General features: G+C 39.6%; 1 protein-coding gene across 7 annotated transcripts in view; it reads left to right on the top strand.

Annotated features, from left to right (window-relative positions):
* STXBP4 (syntaxin binding protein 4) overlaps window positions 1-20,991 on the top strand; it is a 160,635-nt gene that overhangs the window by 11,647 nt on the left and 127,997 nt on the right. For 4 of the 7 annotated variants that reach the window (XM_089771845.1, XM_089771847.1, XM_089771846.1 and 1 more), the window contains 5 exons: window positions 9,570-9,643; window positions 9,816-9,911; window positions 10,868-10,937; window positions 11,727-11,801; window positions 19,464-19,549. In XM_089771845.1, the coding sequence (XP_089627971.1) occupies window positions 9,570-9,643; window positions 9,816-9,911; window positions 10,868-10,937; window positions 11,727-11,801; window positions 19,464-19,549 (401 nt within the window). The remainder of the gene's footprint in view (window positions 1-9,569; window positions 9,644-9,815; window positions 9,912-10,867; window positions 10,938-11,726; window positions 11,802-19,463; window positions 19,550-20,991) is intronic. The other 3 variants (XM_075903823.2, XM_075903817.2, XM_089771844.1) reach the window with 1 other exon arrangement.

The following is a 20,991-nucleotide window of genomic DNA, read 5'->3' as shown; positions in this document are numbered from 1 at the left end:
TATTTAGACAATAATCTCCTTAAGGTACAGTCTCTTTACATTTGTGTGTACCCAGAACAGAACAGTACTTACAGTGGAAAAGATTTTTAAAAGCCTTACCTGATAAAAATGAAGTTTCAGCTGAATGTGCACACTACAACTTTAAGAAGGAGCACTCTGTGGCATGTGCTTCCATTTCTAGGATAGCCGTGACACCCTGCTGTGCAGTTCCAGACACTAGCAGCTGCTGTCTTCTCACAGTGCTGGTCTCTTCTTTAGAGGGGATTCATTTACTGTTGAAACTAAGTTCTCAGAAGTGAGAAACACAGAAACAGTGTATTTTATTTTACAAAGAAATGAAAGGTGAATTAAGTTCTTTAGTCAAATTTTGCGGGAGGAAGTGGTGATGTTACTTTACATATTCATTTTCTACCTCTGCAAAAAGCATTGTGAAAAGTTAAAATGGCAATAAACATTATTTTGCCAAAATATTAGAAGTTGAATTTCTTAAAAACCATACTAATCTCGCTCTTAACTAGAGTATGATCCCTGATCCCAGACAGATCTTGTATGACTATGGAGAACAACTCTACAGCTTTCCCTTTAGCTTGACCTGTACCCTTCTTGTAACCCAGATGAGGCTACTTTCATAGTACATTCCTTCATGCATGCTTGCTGTAGGCCTGTTACATTTTATCTAGAGTAGACAGACACTGAAAATCTATTTGCTTTTTGCAATTCTTTAAAAGAAGTGTTTCAAGATATTAACACTGAAAATTGAGACAGTTTCTAGGAATCCTTTACATGATTTTATGAAAGTTCATCACCTCGTAGTTACTTTGTACTGTGAATTGAGAAGTAATCTGACTATTCTGTGAGTATCTAAATAAAATATCACCTCTGCTCTTTGTCACTATGTCTGTCCCTTTAAGAAAACAAAGTAAAAGGCAGGATTATTAAACTGAATTGAAGAGAAAGAGAGGAATATTAGAAAGAGTCTTTGAGGAAATTTCAGAAATGTGACTTAAAAGGTAATTTTATTTTTGGCTTACTTGATCATAGAGAAAAAGACAGAAGAACAGGAAAATCTTCCTTACATTTTGCTATCATCATCTGTTAAAAGAGCACACTTGGAAAATATTTGTCTAAAGCATTTACTTTAGTCTGTATAAAAAGAGTCAATTATCTAAGTAATACTCCTGGTTCTGCATTAACTCTTGTCTGCTGTGGATGAAAACACTAGTGTTATATTTTTAAACTTGGCTTTAAGTCACTGTCAGGACTGAGAGTGCACAAGTGTGGAATGAAAACTTCTGAGTCTCTTTGGTATTCCTTTCATGGGTAGCTTATTTGCCTGTTGCTTAACAGTCTCATAGGGATAGACATGTTAGCCTGTAACTTTAAAAACAACTTTTAAAAACAAGTAGTCCTGTGGAACCTTAGAGACTAATAAAAATGTATATAGTATCATGAGCTTCCGTGGGCAAAACCCACTTCTTCAGATGAGATGATCCTGAGACCATCTTGAGATAGATTTTGTCTGTTGCTTAGTTAGCTTTCTTTTTGTGGGTGTAATCCAATCTATTAGGGAGATTGCTTTAAAAAGATCAAAGAGAGGGTGTTAGCTGTATATTGTACTTGACCATATCTTGAGGATCATGGGGGTGAATTCTAGGATATGTCAAAAAGATGTATCTTTTCCATGACCTGTCTGCTGCCAGATGGACCTGCAGTATTATCATATAATCCTTCATGCAAATGCATGTAATTTTTATCACATTTGCACATTTTATGAGACTTGAAGGTTGTTACAAATCCACATCCCATCCCAGGAAAAAAGTAAACATTGCTTTGATAGGTGAATTAGCCCATGTGACGCACAGGGTTTCAGACGAGATTAAATAGAGACACCCAGCTCAGTCTGTGTCTGTTGAGATTTTTTTTTTTTTTTAGTTGATAAAAGAAATTGTCCTGCGTGTAATTTATCCTATGTACTGGAAATATTGAGTCTTTTGGATGCATTTGTTCCTCTTTTTACTGGTGTCTTGAAGAATGTCCCTGTTATTACTTATGGATGAAGATGAACCAGAGCATTTTGATGGGCTCTCTCTCTTGTACTGGTATGCCAAACCATTAGGTTTTAATAGCATTTTTATAGTATATGAACTAGTGAAAGTGTAGTAAAGATATTTTAAAAGCTGTGACTCCTTTCAGTTTCTTTCTGTTTTGTGTGGGTACAGTAGAATATCAAGCTTTTTAAATCCTCCTAATACAGTACATTGTATGTAACAAAACAACAGAATAAAATACTGAAGATTTAGTTTTAATAGCCCTTATCATCTTATTCTACAGCTGTTGGTACTCGGAATCTGTTCTGGCACTAAATATATTACTTGGGTTGTGAAGTTTTTGTTTCTTCTTAGAAAGTCCAGCATCACTTAATTATACATATAGCACACATGTTCTGTAGCCTCACTTGAGTATTATTTGGTGTCAAGATTCACTATTTTCCCTTGTTTTTTCTCAATATCTTAAATTGTTTAATAATATTTTGACAAGATTTTGTAGGAGCAAAAAGAAAGACATATCAAATATTGTTTGGTGTATATTAATGATCAGATTTCATCTGTTTTTTCTTTTACAAAGTACACTACAATGTGTTTTAAATTACTTATATAGCTGCTACAGGTTCCTCTTAGCAAAGCCCGGTTTTCTTTTGTATGTCCTTTTACTATTATTGAGCAGGGCATTTATCATTTTTAAATGTTAAATAATCAACCTTAATTGCTTATTCTGATTACACAAAAAATACTGGGGTAAGAATTTCAGAAACCTCTTAGGACCAGATTCTCACCTGGTGTAAATGGTCATAGATCATTCTCTTCACTAGTGCTATAACAATTTCCCAAGTTAAAGATCTGGCCCTGAGTGATGCTGGAACGTAACTCACAGTGAAAGTCAATAAGGTTTGTTCTCTTGCTTCACTTGATAACTTTTGAAAATCCCACTCTTATTCAGAAAGTCTAACAAAGTCATTTTAAAATTAATGAATTGAGGAGAGTCTTGTGGAATGTTAATTGCGAAGTTTGTGCTCTGAATTGCTGTACAGTTATACATGTTAAAATGACAGCTATAACTAACCCTCTAAAAAGTAATTTATTCAATCTGATTTTTATTTATTCCATTTTGAATTATCAGTGGTTTTCTTCAAAATTTTATGAGCAATCATTTCCATTCCAACCTTTCCCCACATTTTACATACTATTGGGTGACTTCATAAGTTTACTTTTTGTATCCATTGTGTTCCCATGGTTTCAATACCACATACATGTAGAGTAGCTTGGTAATTTTTAGTGAAAGTAATAGTACAGAAACAACTTAATGCTCTATTGTTAATTCACACTTTGTGCTGTTCTTTAATCTCCGTCGTTCATAATATATATTTGCTGATGGGGTGTGTGTATATAAATTATAAATCATTTTAGTGACACCTTATACTTCTCCCTACAGAAGGTTGTTTCTTATATTTTTACTGTAGCAGCATCTTATTGTACAGTACGTAAGTCTTTTAAAAGATATTTCCCATATTCAGTTTGCAGTTAGATATTTAAAAGATTACTTTTAATTGGAAGTATCCCCTACCCAAGTTAGGTTTTAAAAATTATTTTATAATGTTTCAGTGTGTGTTTTAGGCTCTATCATTCTTGATGGTTTCTCTGTTACTTTTAAATACTGAAAAGTTAATCTCAGTTCCAATCCCATAAATCCTTAAAGAAAAGAAATTTCCCTTATATAAGAACTTCAAGATTGAACTCCACAGTTTATGGTATTTTTGTGTGCTAATTTACAAAAAATTATTGTTGTTGTGAAATTGACTTTGACTATTACAGGCTGCTTATTGTTAAAATATTTATAAACCAAAGACCTGTTTATTGACATAAACAGATCCACCATCTTTCAGCCTGGCTACGTCTACACTGGCCCCTTTTCCGAAAGGGGCATGCTAATTTTAAACTTCAGAATAGGGAAATCCGCGGGGGATTTAAATATCCCCCACGGGATTTAAATAAAGATGTCCGCCGCTTTTTTCCGGCTTGTAGATAAGCCGGAAAAAAGCGTCTAGACTGGCCCGATCCTCCGGAATAAAGCCCTATTCCGGAGGATCTCTTATTCCTACTTCAAAGTAGGAATCTACAAGCCGGAAAAAAGCGGCGGACATCTTTATTTAAATCCCGCGGGGGATATTTAAATCCCCCGTGGATTTCCCTATTCTGAAGTTTAAAATTAGCATGCCCCTTTCGGAAAAGGGGCCAGTGTAGACGTAGCCCTCGTGTTTGGATTAGTGTCAAAAGGTCAGGGGAAAGTAAGTGTTCTTTATGGCTATTCTAGTGTATTGAAAGCAATTACTGGGAAAAAGGTTTGAGCTCAGATCTTTATTCCTTTTTCTTTATTTTTTTAAAATAAAAAATACATAATCTCTCTGGCTTTTTAATATGACAAGCAGTGGGTGCTGTGTTGCAATTAAAGATGTTTGAGAGCACTAGCATTACAGTATACTATATGAGACCATAGTACAGGGGTGAGCAATAATTTTTGGTGGGGGGGCCATTCCAAGACTTTAGTTAGTGGTCAAGGGCTGCATTTTTCTATGGAGGAGGTGCGGGATCTGGTATTGGAGGTTGGGTGCAGAAGGGAGCTCGAGATAACGGGGATTGGGGGGCAGGAGAGGGTGTGGGGTCTGAGAGAGAGTTTGGGTGAAGGAGGGGATTTTGAAATGGGGAACAGGATTGAGATTCAGGGTCTGCGAGGCTATGGGTACAGGAGAGGATTCTGGCTTGGGGAGAGGTGTAGGAGGAAGTTCAGGGGCTGGGAGGGAGTTGTTACCTCGGGGAGGGGAATGCAGAGGGTTTGGGTGGTGACCTGGAGCAGGAGGGGGTAGTGGCCTGGGGTAGGGAGTTGGGATATGGAATGGGGTGGGCTGCCAGAGGCAGGCTTTAGCTGGGAGGCATTTGCCTAGGTGACTTCTGAGCAGCAGCCCAGCAGCAGCCTGAGCAGCAGCCCCGCAACCCTCAGGCTGGCTCCCTGCCTGCTGCAGCCCCATGCTCCAAGTGGCTAGCTGTTCCATGTGGCTCTCTGCTTTCCCGCCAATGTAAGCAGTGTGGGGCTGCTCCATGACTGAGAGTCCTGTTGGGGTGGGCCATATTGAAAGACTTTGCCCACAGTTTGAGAACTGCTGAGTCAGAGCATTTTTCTCTTTTACACTTTCATAGTGTTTTACTCTGACGCATCAGTTCTCAAACTGTGTGCCAGGACCCCAAAGTGGGTCACAACCCCATTTTAAAGGGATTGCCAGGGCCAGCATTAGACTTGCTGGAACCCGGGGCTTAAGCTAATCCCTTCATCCCCTAACAGGGCAGAGTGATTTTGGCTGTGGTCCCCTTTTGCCCCATTTGGGGCAGTGAGGCTTGAGCTGCGGCTCCTCTCCCCATGGGTCATGTATTCATTTGTTCATGACCCACCTTCTGACAGTTAAGTCTGAGAATCTCTGTTGTAACTCAAAAGTGATGTGATTCTTATTTTCTGAACGCTTCAATCATCAAAACACCCATCTATGGCACACCGGTACATTAAAATTAAGCACCTTGTTTATACAGTAAAACTCCAATAGTCCGGCATCCAATAGTCCGGCACTCCTGATAGTCCGGAATCAAAATGGCAAGAGCCTAGTGAGTGAGCTTTGGCAAAAAAATGAGTCACAAGGCAACAGTGGCAGCAGCTGAACTGAGCAAAAAGTCTAAAAAAAGGCTTTAAAAAACTAAACATTACAGTATACTGTATACAGTATGTACAGTAAAAAAGGGTTAAGAACACTTTATATACAGTATATATATATATAACCAGTTTAAAGTACCTCCTGATAGTCCGGCATATTTGATAATCCGGCACCACCTAGGTCCCATAGGTTCCGGATTATCGGAAGTCTATTGTATATCACTTTTCAGTTTCAAAGCCCTTTATAGATATTAATTAATTAATCATTTTTAAAAATTCCATGTGGGGAAAAATTAGAGAGAGAGAAGAAATAAAAATGTCTTTTTCCAGAATAAATATTTCCTGCTTTCCAAATTATCACCATTTAATCATAGATTTGCTCAATTGTGCACTGCTTACAAAAATGAATTCTCACTGAGCAATACTAGTATAAATTATTCCAACAAATACATTGCCATTTCTGATAGTGATAAAATATACTAATTAGGTTTCATAATTTTGTTTGAGTTTACAGAATAGATATTGGGATGAAAGCAAGTTCTCAGGAGCATTTGAGGAACAGTTCTTTTAAAAATAGTACAGTATTTCCTTTTAGTTCCTTCTGGTGACTAGATGGAAAGGCTCATTTAGCAAGTTTTTAAGGACTCTCAAACAAGAGAAAAGTTTGCGGGTCTACTGCGGTGGCTGTCTTTTCTCTACTTTTGGGTACTCCTTTAAGCTAATGTCTTCAGGTTACTTAAAGCATGTACCTAGATAATACTGATGCAACACAGTGCCACTTGTCTTGCATATGACACAATGAACCCTGTGGAGCAAGTAATTCCTCCTCTTCCATAGATGCAGAGGTCCCTGACAGCAGAGTTGATTCATTTCTGTTGTGCAAAAAGGAGAGGGAGCTGAATTGAATATATACACCCCAACATGGGATGAACTTAGTTTCAGGATGTTACTTTGCATCTGGATTCTCCTCTCCTCCAACTCTTGCATGGGTCTGCAGCTTGCCCTGACACCAACTCCAGTGCTGGCAGAAATACCCAGCATTTAGCGTGGCTGTGTGCGGGATTGGAGGCTTTGAGTCTGTGTCCTCCACTCTGATCTTCTTTCTCTTCATTGTGTATTGTAGTTATTCCGCTTCACTTTGCTATCATGATGTAGAAAATAGAAGTATCCATCTAATTTACAACATTATTTATGTTATGGCATAGCAGAAAAATCTAAGCAGTGCTGCTGTTTTCCTCCCTAAAAATTGAAAGGGCGTTTTTGCAATTCAAGTGGCCTGCACTTGAATGAAAATGTACATAACAAATTACGTTTGGCTAGCTAGTACCAAAAAACAATGCAGTTTTTTAATGCATTGTTTGTTGCCACCTTAGCCTTGGAAATATTTCCTATGTGATTATACATTCAGGCCCCAAGATTATCATTTTATTTTGTGACTTTTTTTCCTTAATTATTTTCATCATGATATTCAAGAACATAAAAAATCCTCTGCTGTCTGACAGCTCAGACAGTCTGCCCTTATTTTCACCTCTGGCATTCTGTGTTTGGAGGTGGAGTTAAGAGTGGGGCTTTCATAAATATATGTAGAGAGAAAGACTGAGAGAAATATATGCAGAGGGAAAGACTGAGAGAGAGAATATTATTTGATGAGAAAAAGAGATGTTATGAACACCACCACCAGCAATGAATGTTTAGAGAGTTATGCTCTCCCCTACACTTTGGAAACATTTTCATGGAGTATTTTCGTTTTAAGCACTTTAATGAAACCTCTCATGGTTGCCAACTATCTTGTTCTAAATTAGACCAGGGTTGTTGTTGTTGTTGTTGTTGTTATTAACCCTCTGTTCTGTCATCCTAAGTAAGGACGTCAGGATTTGGTCAAAACACTGTTACAAAAAACCAAACCAAAACCTCCACAGTAGTTAAACAGCACTACTTTACTTTTATTTTTATATTAAAATGCCAGAGTTTTTTTTTTTCCTTGTGACTAATGACACAGGAACATTTTAAAAATTGGGGATGCTATGCCTCCTTATCCCTGTCCACTCCCACCCACAGCTGAGGCTAGAAGCAAAGCCTCAGGATGCAGTGCCAGTAGCTGGGACCCTAGGCATGGGGCCATCAGCAGATGCCCCTGGTGTACGAGGCTCAAAACAGAACCCCAGCATGTGGGGCTGGCAGCAGAGCCCCTGATATCTTGGACCCTGACACGTGGGGTTGGCAGTTGGGTCCCCAGATGTTAGATTGGTAGCCTGGGGGTGCTTCAGTACCCCCCATACAGCTAGTTCCTGTGCGTATTCTTGTGACTGAGACCCTAAGGTAGCCACAGAGAGGTTACTCAGGGTAAACTACAAAGAATGGGCCAGACAGTCCACAAAGCTGATGGATATTCCAGAATTTAGATTTATTAAGCCAGCACTAAACAGCTTCTATAATACTTTACTGGTTACCCCAAACCACAACATGTTTCCCTTAAAAGTAACCCAGCCTTAGGCCTCTGCAGTATCTGCTATCTAGTTTGTCTGTCTGTGCATGCATTTGTCCGTCTGTCTACCTGTTCAAGAACTTCTCCTAAATGGTAGCTAGGAACACCAAATTCATGGCTTCCACTCACCATAAATTAACATAACCAAAATAAGGGTTTGTCTGCGCCAGGAAAATGAGTGTGCCTGGAATGGGATAGCTTCTTATGAAACCACACAGAAAAGAGACAGTATGACCAGGCAGGTGAAAGGGGCTGGCTGGGGGTGCCACCTCCACCCCAGGACTGACCAAGATCTGAGTCTCCCACTCCCTCAGCCAGAGGTTCCCAACTGCTGGTTTGTGAACTGGTGCCATGTGGAGGCGGTGGCAGGAGGAGGCAGAGCAGGAGGGGACGCACTTGTGGACACGTGCTTGGAGAGAGCACGCATGCTGCCAATGGCCGCTCCCCCTGCCTACGTGGCCGCTTTTGCCAGTGGTAGTGTTGGGGCTGAGATGGCGGTAAGAGGGAAGCAGAGCAGGAGGCTCTTCCCTCCTTTCCCCCTCAGTAATGGCGGCTGGCTGGGGCTTCGCGCTCCCCCCACCCAAGGGGGCTCAAGACTCACTTGGGGAAAGAGGAGGTGCGAAGGAGGAAGGCTGCTCCCCCTGCTCACATGGCAGTAACCTACGGATAGTCACGCTCTGGGGAGTGTGGAGGTGGGGTAGAGGCAAATGGAAAAGGGTTGGTGGGTGAGGCTGTTGACACAGGGCAAGAGGGTGTTGACATGGGCTGTAGGGGTGAGGGTCGAAGGATGTTAGGAGTAAGGGAATGAGTTAGCGCTAGGCAGATGGCAACATTTTATTTGCATATTCATTATTTGCAGAGTAAATATACAAATAAAATGTTGCTGGTCCACCAAAAGTTTGTGAATGGGTTTGTCAGTCTGCAGAGCCTAAAATGTTGGGAACCACTGCCCTAGGCAGCTTCTAGGAGGGCCAGGGAGGCTGGGGGGGCTGCAGTGCCTTCCCTCCCGTATGGGGATTCATAAAATTATACAGAAAATACTGGAAAAATCTTCTAGTAATTTATGTAAACACAGAAAAACACAAAGGTTAGCTACCAGTGTGTCCCTTAAAGGTTGAATCTGGGTTATTTAGCCTGAGCTGCTTAACCCTTTCTGGCCATATGTTACAGACCTGCACAATATTTACAATACCCAGTGAAGAAAGCATGTTTGCTTCCCCCCCCCCCTACTAGAAATATAATAGAAATCACTGTAGTTTGTATACATTTATATCTCTTTTAGTGAATCTTCATGACTAAAATTGCAACAGCTCTGATTTTGTTTGGTTTTTAGGACTATTATGGGACCTTACGGAATCAATCGAGCTGTTCATCGCATTACTTTTTCTGACTGTCAAAATGGATTAGGTAATTAGATTACATATTTGATTCTAAAAGAGTGAAATCACATTGGATGTTTGCAGTTCACACTGGTATCAGTGGGAGTTGAAGTTTCTTACTTTGTTGTGCTATTTGGCTAAACATGTTTGGTGCAGTGGAGGGAATGACCAGTTTCTTGCTTATATCTATTTTTCAACAGGAATTAAGATTATTGGAGGTTATCGGGAGCAAACAGAAGAAGATTATGGAATTTTCATAAAGAAAATTTTGCCTGGAGGGATGGCTGCTATAGATAGTAAATAATTATGTTTATGTATTTTGTAGAATCCTACATTTTATAGGATGCTGTCAAGAAAACAATTTTTTACATTTTATTTTTGGTATATACGCACAAAGTAATATGTACTTCAGCACTTTCTAATTTATAGTTGGCAGAAGAGTAAGGGAGGCTGTGGAGGATTCTCAGTAATGGACATCCATTCAAATCTAGATCAGGCTAGCATGAAATCAGTTTGTAATCTGTCTACTTTGTCAACTTTCCCAACTGAGAGATGCTGAAAGCTCTTAATTCCCCCAGAAGCCACTGGGAGTCAAGGGCTTTAGAACCCCCACAAGATCAGGTTCTGTATTCATAAATGGTTCTAATGAATTCAGATGAATGTTTTATTATCATGTTTTTGGTAATTTTATATGGAAGGACCAAATTATGTTGTATAGAATTTAACTGGGGAGAAAATTCCACTCTATATTGGATCCCTCCAGGGTTTTAAAGTTGACCTGGTTTTGTCCACACTAGCTACTGAATAAAAAACCCCAACAACCTTTACCTAACTTTGTATTTTAAAACTGCTCAGCAAAACTGCTGTAGTCATTAGACAGCCATTGAGTGGTTCAAAATAAAAACTGTTTTAAAAATATTATAAACATCAAGGAATACAAAATATTGAATTTATATATGGTAACCTATGTGTAGTCATCAGTTCTAAGGTCAGTTGATGCTAATTCCACACCTGTGGAGTGTAATCCTATAAATATGTACAGTACATGGTATGAGTAGTCCTATTAGGATCAGTGGAACTACTCATGATTAGTGAAGTTAAGCACATGCTTAAGTATTTATGGGATTAAGGCCAAAGGTGGTAAAATCATTGTTACATTAGATTAGAACAAAAGTAATAGGGATATATTTCCCATTTTCCCCTGTTAATTCATATAGACTTTTACATTATATTTTGCTAATCTCTTTATCAGACCGATTGTTCACTGGAGACCTAATTTTAGATGTCAATGGAGAAAATTTAGTTGGCGTAACCAGTGAAAGGTATGTTCATAAAGAAGATGAAATGTTTTTCTTGATGTTGGAACAATGTTGCTAATACTGGTGTTAAACAATCAAACACTGATTAAAAGGATATAACTGCACCAAAATCCATGGAGTTGCATTCGTGGATTGTCCCAGACTGCCCAATATAGCTATCCTTACTCAATAAAAATATCATTGATATTAATGGGAGTTTTGCCTATGGAGGAGCTGATTAAAGAGATTTTATGTTGTAGCGTCGGCTGCAGAATGTATGTGTAAATTCATATCAAAATAGTACTGAGCTAGTAAAATATTTAATGTTACTGTAATTATTATGGTATTGTCTGGATGCCATTAAAGCAAATGATTTGGTTTTATATTGCGAATAATTGGTACTTTTTGTTAAACCTCGTGGGGTAATTATGGCAAATAAGTTATCCATATTGTTCATCTGAGTTAGAAACACCAACCATCACTAGAAAGCTACAAACTGTGATAGAGTTTGCATTTATACTAAAAATATCCCCCCAAATAAAACTATTATAGCACCAGTTAGAAAAATAAACAAATCAGATTTGAACAGTACAAAATTAAAAGGCAGCGTCTAACCTATACCATGCCATATGATAGTCCAAGGTTAAATGGAATGATGTATCTAAAGTGTATTTCCAAAATGGTTTTTCTGTTAAGAAAATAATTTGTTTAGTTTTCTGCCATTTTAATACTGTGTGGTTGATACAGAGTCCTTGTACACAAACAGTGAAAAAAGATAGATTTTTAATTGTTGTGCGTTTTTTTCCCTTACAGAGCTGTTGATATTTTGCGAATGGCATCAGCAACTAACCATGTATCTTTACTGGTTGCTCGAGATGAAGAAGCAAAGTAAGAGAGTTAAAATGCTTATATGTAAAAATTACCACTACAGCATCTTTTCTCCCCATAAACCCTAACACATTCATTAAAATATGTGATTTGATAATATACAGATGTTTTTCAAATTTGGGCTTCGTCACAAGATACCCACAATGTACTTTATGTTTTTGTATTTTGCTTAAACCTTTTATAGAATAATGTATTTTGTCAGAGTATACTACAGAGTTTTTATTATTTTCCCCCATATGCATATGTGGTACATCCCAAAATATGGTACCACGATTCCTATGAAGAATGATAGCAGTGATTAATTGAAAGTGCATCAGTATATTTTATATCAGACTTTCAGGGCCATGATGGCTACATTATATGAATATATGAAAGCTAGTCTAAAGTCACATAGGAAATGTTAATCATCCTCATCTTAGTCAAATGATCAATTGCAGTTAATTCGTTCAGTGGGGCAGTCACATTACTAACGGGTGGTTCTGATCATTTATATGTCATGAACAAAGTCTAAATGTTACATTGTATAATTAATAATACTATAAAGTATTTGCTATCATTATGATCGTGATTTCCTGACTATCTGTTGTCTTTTTAAAATTTAAAAGAAGTGGAATTTAAAAAGTGATTATTATTTGACAGTGGTAAACTTTATATGATTTAACTAGTGCCAGATGTCTGAAAATAAAGCCCTTGCAGTTGTCTTTATTTGGCTTTTCAATCTTTTATATATGAGCCCTGAATTAGTTGGGATAAGTAGGTTAAATTATTCAGTGCAGCAGATAGTCCAAAATTCCTACATTATGAGGACAGTTACACTAAAATATCCCTTTAATCTTGTTATCTACAGATAATCATTTAAACTAACACTGGCATAGGAAATGTTGGGATGGAAAGAGGCCAGGAAGCCCATCTAGATCTATTCCCCCTTTTGACTTAGCAGCTGTTTCCTCCAAATATTTATATTACTGTATTTGAAAACCATTGAAGAGTTGCTACTATTGTTGCCTTTCTTAGGCTCTTCCATTTATTAACTGCCCTCTGTGTAAAATAAGTCCACTTAAACTACTTTAGAGCATGGCCTTTCTTAATCTTCTGCGTGTGCCCCTTTATTCTTGTATTTGACAGTAGTTCAAATGGCTTTGTAGCGTCTATCCTCTCTCTCTTCTTCAGACTGTTTTAGATATCTCTGAAGTCTACTCTTAATCTGCTTTTATCCAAAGCATACTGACCTAGTTCCTCTATCCTTCTTGAATAATTAAAATCTGTGAGCCCCTTTATATTCTGGTGGTTTGTCCCATTATAAAATCTCCATGAACTATTCTAAACATGTCCTCGCTCCCTTACTGAGCTCTCGGTTAATTTTCTACTACTGTACGTATATATGGTATTAAATACTCCATTTATACATAACAGTTTTTGTGTATCTTACTAGAACCTGGTGATAGATAAAACCATGAACACCAGTTAAACAAGTATATTTGTAATGGTGTTAAGCAGTCTACCAAACTGTGATTTTTAGTTACCCCTGTGTAGTGAAGGGAATTACTCTGGAGTTATGCTGCTGTAGCTGATATCACAGTCTGGCCATTTATGTTACCTCCACCCTAACTCTGTGATATTCATTGTCTGGTGTTTGTGGTTTACATCCCTTTTAGGTATAGGCTCCTCTTCTTCCCCTCTCTCCTCCCTCTTGCTTTTTATTTACTTTTACCCCTGAGATTGTAAATTATATCTTAACTAATTAATCCAATAACTATTTTTGAAACGTCCAGAAATGTTTTAAAATAGTAATTAGTTGATTTCTACAGAGCCAATAATGTAAATATTTTTAATACAAAGAAGGATTCACAGATTTTAGATTGATTCTGCAACCTGCTGTATATTGAAATTGTGTATTCCTTTTGGGGGGAAGAATCCAATACATGCCTATAGGCATATAACACTAAGCATAGGAACTACATATAGGAATCTTGGAAACTAATAGCTATGGATTTATTTATGAACTTTCCAAAGAGGAAAGAGCCAAAGATGAGGGTATGGGTTGAGCTAGAGGCCTAGATTCTGGAAGCTGAGTCTGAAAAAGATGAAGATTTGGTGCATAAGCAGCTGAACAAAAGTTGCAGTATGTCCAAAAGTGCTAATGCATAAATGGAGCATCTCAAGTAGGAATAAAAAAAGTTTTCACTTCTGTGTTTGGCACTGCTGTAACTGCTGCTGGAATAATGTTACATTGTGGTATCTGCAATTCAAGAAGGATGTTAATAAATTTGAAGAAGTTTCAGACAACAGCCACAAGCATGATTCAAGGTTTAGGAAAAGCATGGCCTTACATTAATCTTACCGAAGAAAAGAAATAACTTAATCACGGTTTGTGAGAACCTATATGGGAACATATATTTGATAATGGGCTTTTCAGTCTAGCAGAGAAAGGTATAACATGATCCAATGGATAAAAGCATTCAGACTAGAAATAAGGCATATGTCTCCAACAGTGACAGTAATTAATCATTGGACCAATTTATATAGGCTTATCATGGATTCTCTAACACTGACAATTCTTAGATCAAAATTATGTTTCTAAAAGGTCTGCTCTAGGAATTATTGTGGGGAAGTTCTATGGTCTACATTCTACAGGGGATCAAACTAAATGGTCAGAATTGTCCCTTTTGGCCTTGAAATCTGTGAATTCCTAGCCAGTGTTCAGAGACTGTTCAGGGTGTTAAGTGCAGCTTCAGTCTATTTAGCCCAGCACCTTAAAAGAAAAGAGAGGTAAATTGGTTGTGCTAATTGGAAGCTAGAACAGAGAACTCTGGGGAAATATAAGGTCTATCTTATGTGATTTCTACTTCCAAAATATTTTTAAATCTCCTGCTTGTATGACTGCATGGGGAAAAGGCAGCCTGGAGCCTGTTAGAAAATAGATGTCAGTTTGAATCCTGAAACCCCTATAATCAGTTTCTACCCTGTGATGGTGAATATGTGACCAAATCTGTGTCTCTTGGAATGTTTTCATCCTTTTTGGTTCACAATAGCTCTGAAACAAGGCCATAAGTAATTCCAGTGCTATATAAATTCTAGATTTAAAGAAGTCTATATCACACTTTACTTCCAAATGCTATGTCATACTCCCTCTAGTGTTCTTATCCTTTGTTGGACTATGTAAGCTATGTATTAAATTAGACAACTACTTGAGGAATAAGACATTTCAGTTCCTAATATAATTCTGTAATAAGGCACTACATTTTCTGGAGAGATATTTATACAAATTGCATCCTGCAGTACTTTGAGTTAATTCAGTTGAAGAGATAAAAAATTGCAGGAGAAAGAAACTGAAGAGGTATGTGGAAGGGAGAAAAAGAGAGCTGATATTTGGAATTAGAAGGAGGGGAATAAAACATGGGCCTACGGCAGGAGCTGCTATAGAAAAAGGTCTTTTACCATTTATAGCAAGGTTGAGTGAGGGGGTAGAGAAGAAACTAGTACTAGATGAGCAGAAGGGAAAGTAATATGGAGTGTAATTCCTGAGTTGTGGTAGCAATCCACAGAATATCTTAAAATTAACCAATGCCGTTCTAACTGGATGTGGAGACACATGGAAAGCCAACAAATCATTTGAACATTTGCATGAAGCGACTGTGCTTCTTTGGACATTTTAGAAGGCAGTTAGAGGAGGAAAAAGCAGCACTATTTTTTTCTTTGCCACTTGATCTGCTTTGACAGGCTTGTTGCAGGTGGGCTGCCCTCTATTCTTTTTTTTTTTTTTTTAAACGGGATACATATAACAGTGTTTGCGCATATATATGAGAACAGTAGCAAGCTAGCTAGCTTTCCTCATTTGATCAGTATTTTCCAAAAAAATTACCAAAATGTCACTCAAAACTCAAAACAATTATTTTGTAAGCTTCAGAGTTATTTTTCACTTTTATATGCAGAGAGTAATGAATCAAATGTATAGTACTCTTATAAAAAGAGAAGAAATTTTGTGAATTTCTTTTCCCTCATCTCTGTTGTGATATGGAATTAAAGAGAAAGCTTGGAATGAATTGGAATAGAAACTCTGGGATTGAATATAATCTTAGGCAGTTGTAAATCAGTGGTACTCTCGTGAAGTCAGTGATGCTAGTGTAAAACTGGTGAAGGTGAGGTCAAAACCAGTCTCATTATTCCTAAATATTGCAAGTCAAGTAAGTCTGCTGATATTTAAAACAATGCAGAGAAAAGATACATTTCATGTTTCAAAGTAGTACACTAGATCAGATAAAACATTGAAAGCAACAGTCAGAAAAGCTATGGGTGCTGCCTGGCATTTTCAGTGGAGCAAGTAAAGAAAAGAAGAATTCCTAAATAGACATGAGAGAATTCAGATGTATAAATCTTATGAATGAAATCTGATTTATTATTAGGGGTGATGTGTGGTGGCACGAGTTGGGCATATGCCCCCCAAGCTCTGTGAGTGGGAGGGGCAAAGGGTCGACCAGCAGCCAGCGGTGCCACAGTCCTTGGGCATCAGAGCAGCTAGTGGGGGACTGGTGCTCATAACAGGGATCTGCCCCCCCCCCCCCGACAGTGGTGGGGAAAATGGAGCAATGTGGCCCTGGCTCGCTTTGGTCTCTCAGACATGCTGCTTGGGGGAGGAGCAGGATTGCTCCCACACTCACCAGTGGAAAGCAGAGCAACATGGTCGGGGGAGCGGAGTGAGCTGGGACCATGTTGCTCCACTTCCTCCACTGCTGTCAGTGAGAGCAGGGGGAGCAGAACCCGCCCATCTACTAGTGCCCATCACTCATGATGTGTGAAGGCACAAAGGACACACATGCTCCCAAGCACTATGGGTGGGAGGGGCAAAAGGCCGGCCAGCAGCCAGCATTGCCATAGTCCCTAGATGTCAGGACAGCAAGCAGGGGTGCTTGCAATAGAGATGCGAGGGATGTCCTCTGATGATAGGACAAGAAGCAATGGGCTTGAATTTCAGCAAGGGAGGTTTAGGTTGGATATTAGGAAAAACTTCCTGACTGTCAGGGTGGTTAAACACTGGAATAAATTACCTAGAGAGATTGTGGAATCTACTTATTGGAGATATTTAAGAGCAGGTTATGTTTGGTCCTGCCTTCAGGGCAGGGAACTGGACTTGATGAGGTCCCTTCAAGTTCTACTATTCAGTGATTCTATGAGAAGTGGTGGGGTGCAGCAGAGTCGAGGAAGAGGAGGGAAGAAAGGGGAGCAAGTGTGGGGATGGGTGGAGCAGGGGTGGGGAGAGATGAGGTCTGGGCTGGAGGGGGGTTGTCCTAGCCCTTCCCCATGCTAGAGGGTCACATGGCTGGTGGACCCTCAGCAGTCACCCCTGTTTATTATTGTGTAGGAAAATAAAAAACCTGTTGCTTTTCATCCTTCTATTATGTATCAACTGTTGTGTCTCAGAAATAATTAAGCTAGAACAAAAGCTTTCTCTGGCCCATATGCAGGAATTTCTGTGAGGGTGCTTTTTTTTTGTAAATGTGGTCTGCAAAGGTGCAAGTGCACCTTCCCCTCCATAGTCCCCCAAGTAAGTGTGCTCTGGCCAGCAGAGGGAAGGCAGGAGCGGCGTGCTGCCTGAACCTCCCTCCCCTGTGCTCCAGCTGGCCCTGGGAAGAGGCTGGAGCTGATTTCCCTCTCCACCCCTTAGGGAAATCAGCCTTCCTCTGGCCAACTGGAGCATGAGGGAGGGAGTCTTGGGTAGCACACCGCTCTTGCCTCCCCCCAGCTGGCTGGAGCATGCTTAAGAGGGGGACTACAGGGAGGTGTGCTCTCACGCTTCACACACCCCTGCATACAGCCCTGATTCATCAGTTAAGATTGCTAATTAGAACTCTGCCTGTATTTGAAGCCACATTCATAGAACCATAGAGCTGGAAGAGACCTCAGGAGGTCATCAAGTCCAGCCCCCTGCCCAAGGCAGGACCAATCCCAAATAAATCAACCCAGCCAGGGCTTTGTCAAGCTGAGACTTAAACACCTCTAGGGATGGAGATTCCACCATCTCCCTAGCTAACCCATTCCAGTGCTTCACCACCCTCCTAGTGAAATAGTTTTCCTAATATCCAACCTAGTCCTCCCCCACTGTAACTTAAACCCATTGCTCCTTGTTCTGCCATCCGTCACTACTAAGAACAGCCTCTCTCCATCCTCTTTGGAACCTCCCTTCAGGAAGTTGAAGGCTGCTATCAAATCCCCCCTCACTCTTCTCTTCTGCAGACTAAACAACCCAAATCCCTCAGTATCTCCTCATAGGTCACGCGCTCTAGCCCCCTAATCATTTTGGTTGCCCTACACTGGACCCTCTCCAATGCGGCCACATCCTTCCCATTCAGAAGCTGTTCTCCAGCTTTAACCCTGTTGTGATCTGGAGAACCGCATCTACCTCTATGCTGGTAGTTGGGGGGCTTCCACAAGCCTTGCTCAGAAGGGAAAATATGACGTGCCATTACCTCATAGAAACGAGTTGGCTGAGGTACTGTCTTGTATAAATTGTATTGGACCAATCTGAGTTGGTGAGAGAGAGACAAGTTTTCAAGATACACAGAGCTCTTCTTTGGGATTGGGAAATATCCCAGAGTCAGTGTCACTGTCAAATATAAGATGGAACAGATGGTTATAGTTAACACATTTTTCAAAGGACCACTTAAGGTGCATTGGCCTCTTAACAACACCCTGGTCATTGGCTAGTAAAGAGAGTCACAGATTGGTGTAATGAATCATAAATCCAGTGTGTCTGTCCAGTCCATATTTTGTAGCATCTAGCAAAGGTATGAATTTAAGTTCCCAGGCTCATTTTTTTAATGCTGTTGTGCAGGCTTCCTCTGAGGGCGAGGCCTGAGGGATCCGATACAGAGGGATGGCTTTGTGAAAAGTGTAGTAGTTTGAGGCATTTCCAAACCTGCTTGTACCCTCTTGCCCCCCTCCGAGAAAGCTGCAACAGAATCACATACCATCCAAATGGATGGTCCCCTTACCTCCTATGGAACTAGAATGTGGGACTGAGGTGACAGTGCCAGCAGGGCTCTTGCTACATTGCAAAGGTGGAGGTGTTCTTATCGACTAATCAATCGACTATTTGATTACTAGATTAATCTAAATTTAACTTCCTTAAGTCTGGGGCAATGCACTGCTCCAGTCTTCCCCAATCCAGCCAGAATTGGCCCCAGGGGGTATCATGGGGGAACATGGGGGGAGTGCATTCGCACCCTTCGCAGTCTTGCTGTGTACAGGCCTGTTTCTGCACTGCTGCTATGCGTAGAATTTGTGTCAGTGAGTAACTCCTCTTGGAATCAAGTAGCACCACTCTCTCATCATTCAGAGGGGTCACTGTTGAGCTGCTTCAGAGGCACTTGCAATCCAGGGTGAATAGAGCTAGTAATTAAACTTCTGTATTTTATATATAGACTATTGGCTTCTGTGCTTGTCCTTCATTATAGTGCCACTTTTTCACTTATCTGTGCTCAGTATTTTTATATCTGACAAAAATGTCATTTTTCATTTGGTATTAAGCCATAGACTTTTAGTATGCTGTGGTCTGGGGACTTTGTATGTTTAGCAGTAAAGATGAGAGATACATTCTAAACAAGTGGCACTCCTACATTTGTAACTGAAGTCAAATTAAATAATAAAAGATTTTTATTATCATAGGAAAGAATTTCTAGACCTGATGGATAAATATGGATCATGCAGTAACACAGAGTCTGCAAGATGTTCACCAACACAACTGGTAGCTGGTGAGGCGTTGAATATTTCTGCTTTTTGTACTATAAGGAAGCAATAGAGGATGCTTGATTGCCTAAAATAATATTGGAGAACACTGCAATCATCCGTGTCTGAAATATGAACCAGAACTTCAAAGAGGTAGTTGGGGATGGTGTAATATGGTTTACTGAGTAGAGGCAGGCAGCTAGGAGTCTGGCAGGAAAGTTACTTAACTTCTCCATGTTCATTTCCCCATCTATATTGCATTGCCTCCCTCAAACCATTAATGAATGGTTTATTACATGTTATGAAAATCTGTGGTGAAAGGTGCCTTAATACTGTGAAGTGTATTGATACCTGAGGCTATGTCTAGACTACATCCCTCTTTCGAAAGAGGGATGTAAATTAGACAGATCGAAATTGCAAATGAAGCTGGGATTTGAATTTCCCATGCTTCATTTGCATAATGGCCACCATGCATTCTTTTGAAAAAGGGCTTTTCGAAAGTGAAACCACCGTCTAGATGCGGTTCTTTCGGAAAAAAAAACAACCCTTTTTCGAAAGATCCTGTACTCCTTAAAAAATGAGGTTTACAGGATCTTTTGAAAAAGAGTGTGTTTTTTTTCTGAAAGAACCACGTCTAGATGTCGTTTGGAGTTGTTGTATTAGTAGGGATGATTTGTATATTGGACCAACCCTCCTCTTTCAGATGGGTAGGTATAAGATTATTTTGCTCCATTCTTTTCATTTGAAGGGCCAGTCTTCACTTGTCACCAAGTGATGTGTGTTTCTGAATACCTGAGTGCTTATCTTAGCTCTCACTTGGAAGCTGTGTAGCCTCAGGCTTCCCTGTAGGTTTGTTTCTTTTTGACAGAAGCTTTTATGAGCTCCTTTCTAAGGATATAAGGAAGGAAGGACTGGGGAAGTGAAGTGAAATACCTTAGCTGCTGTTTTAGAAGTGTGAAAGGGTAGAGGGGTTAAAGTCAGTACTATAAGGATAAGTTATTTTCAGCAGCTGATATGATGTATTGTATCTGCTCTCAACTCCAGTATCCTCTTCTTCTGTTTTTTCAAATCAAGCACAGATGTTGTTATAAAATGAATGCAGGTGCTAAACATTCCTTCCTGGAGCCAAAAGGAGTGAGTCAGATTATACTCAACCTACTCCTGGGAAGGAATGAGAGCCTTCACACCTTTTCCTATTGTCCAGAAGACTGGATTTGGCTGATTGCAAGACCTCAAAATGGTGGATTTTTGGCAAACTGGATAATGGACAGAAGCCTGCTTGAGAGAACACTCAATATCAGAGATATATTTATTGTATTTATTTTCAAAACGAATAAAATACTTGGTCATAATGATTAACAGAAAGAGAACCCTTTATTGCCTTGGTGTCCAGTGTGCTAGCCACTAGCCACATGTGGCTACTTGGCTGGTTGTTGTCTTGAACAATGTGGCTATTTGGCTGGTTGAG

This window comes from Pelodiscus sinensis, chromosome 20 (assembly GCF_052426305.1).
Source record: "Pelodiscus sinensis isolate ZL-2025 chromosome 20, ASM5242630v1, whole genome shotgun sequence".
NCBI lineage: Eukaryota > Metazoa > Chordata > Testudines > Trionychidae > Pelodiscus > Pelodiscus sinensis.
This window is presented reverse-complemented; position numbering and strand designations above follow the sequence as displayed.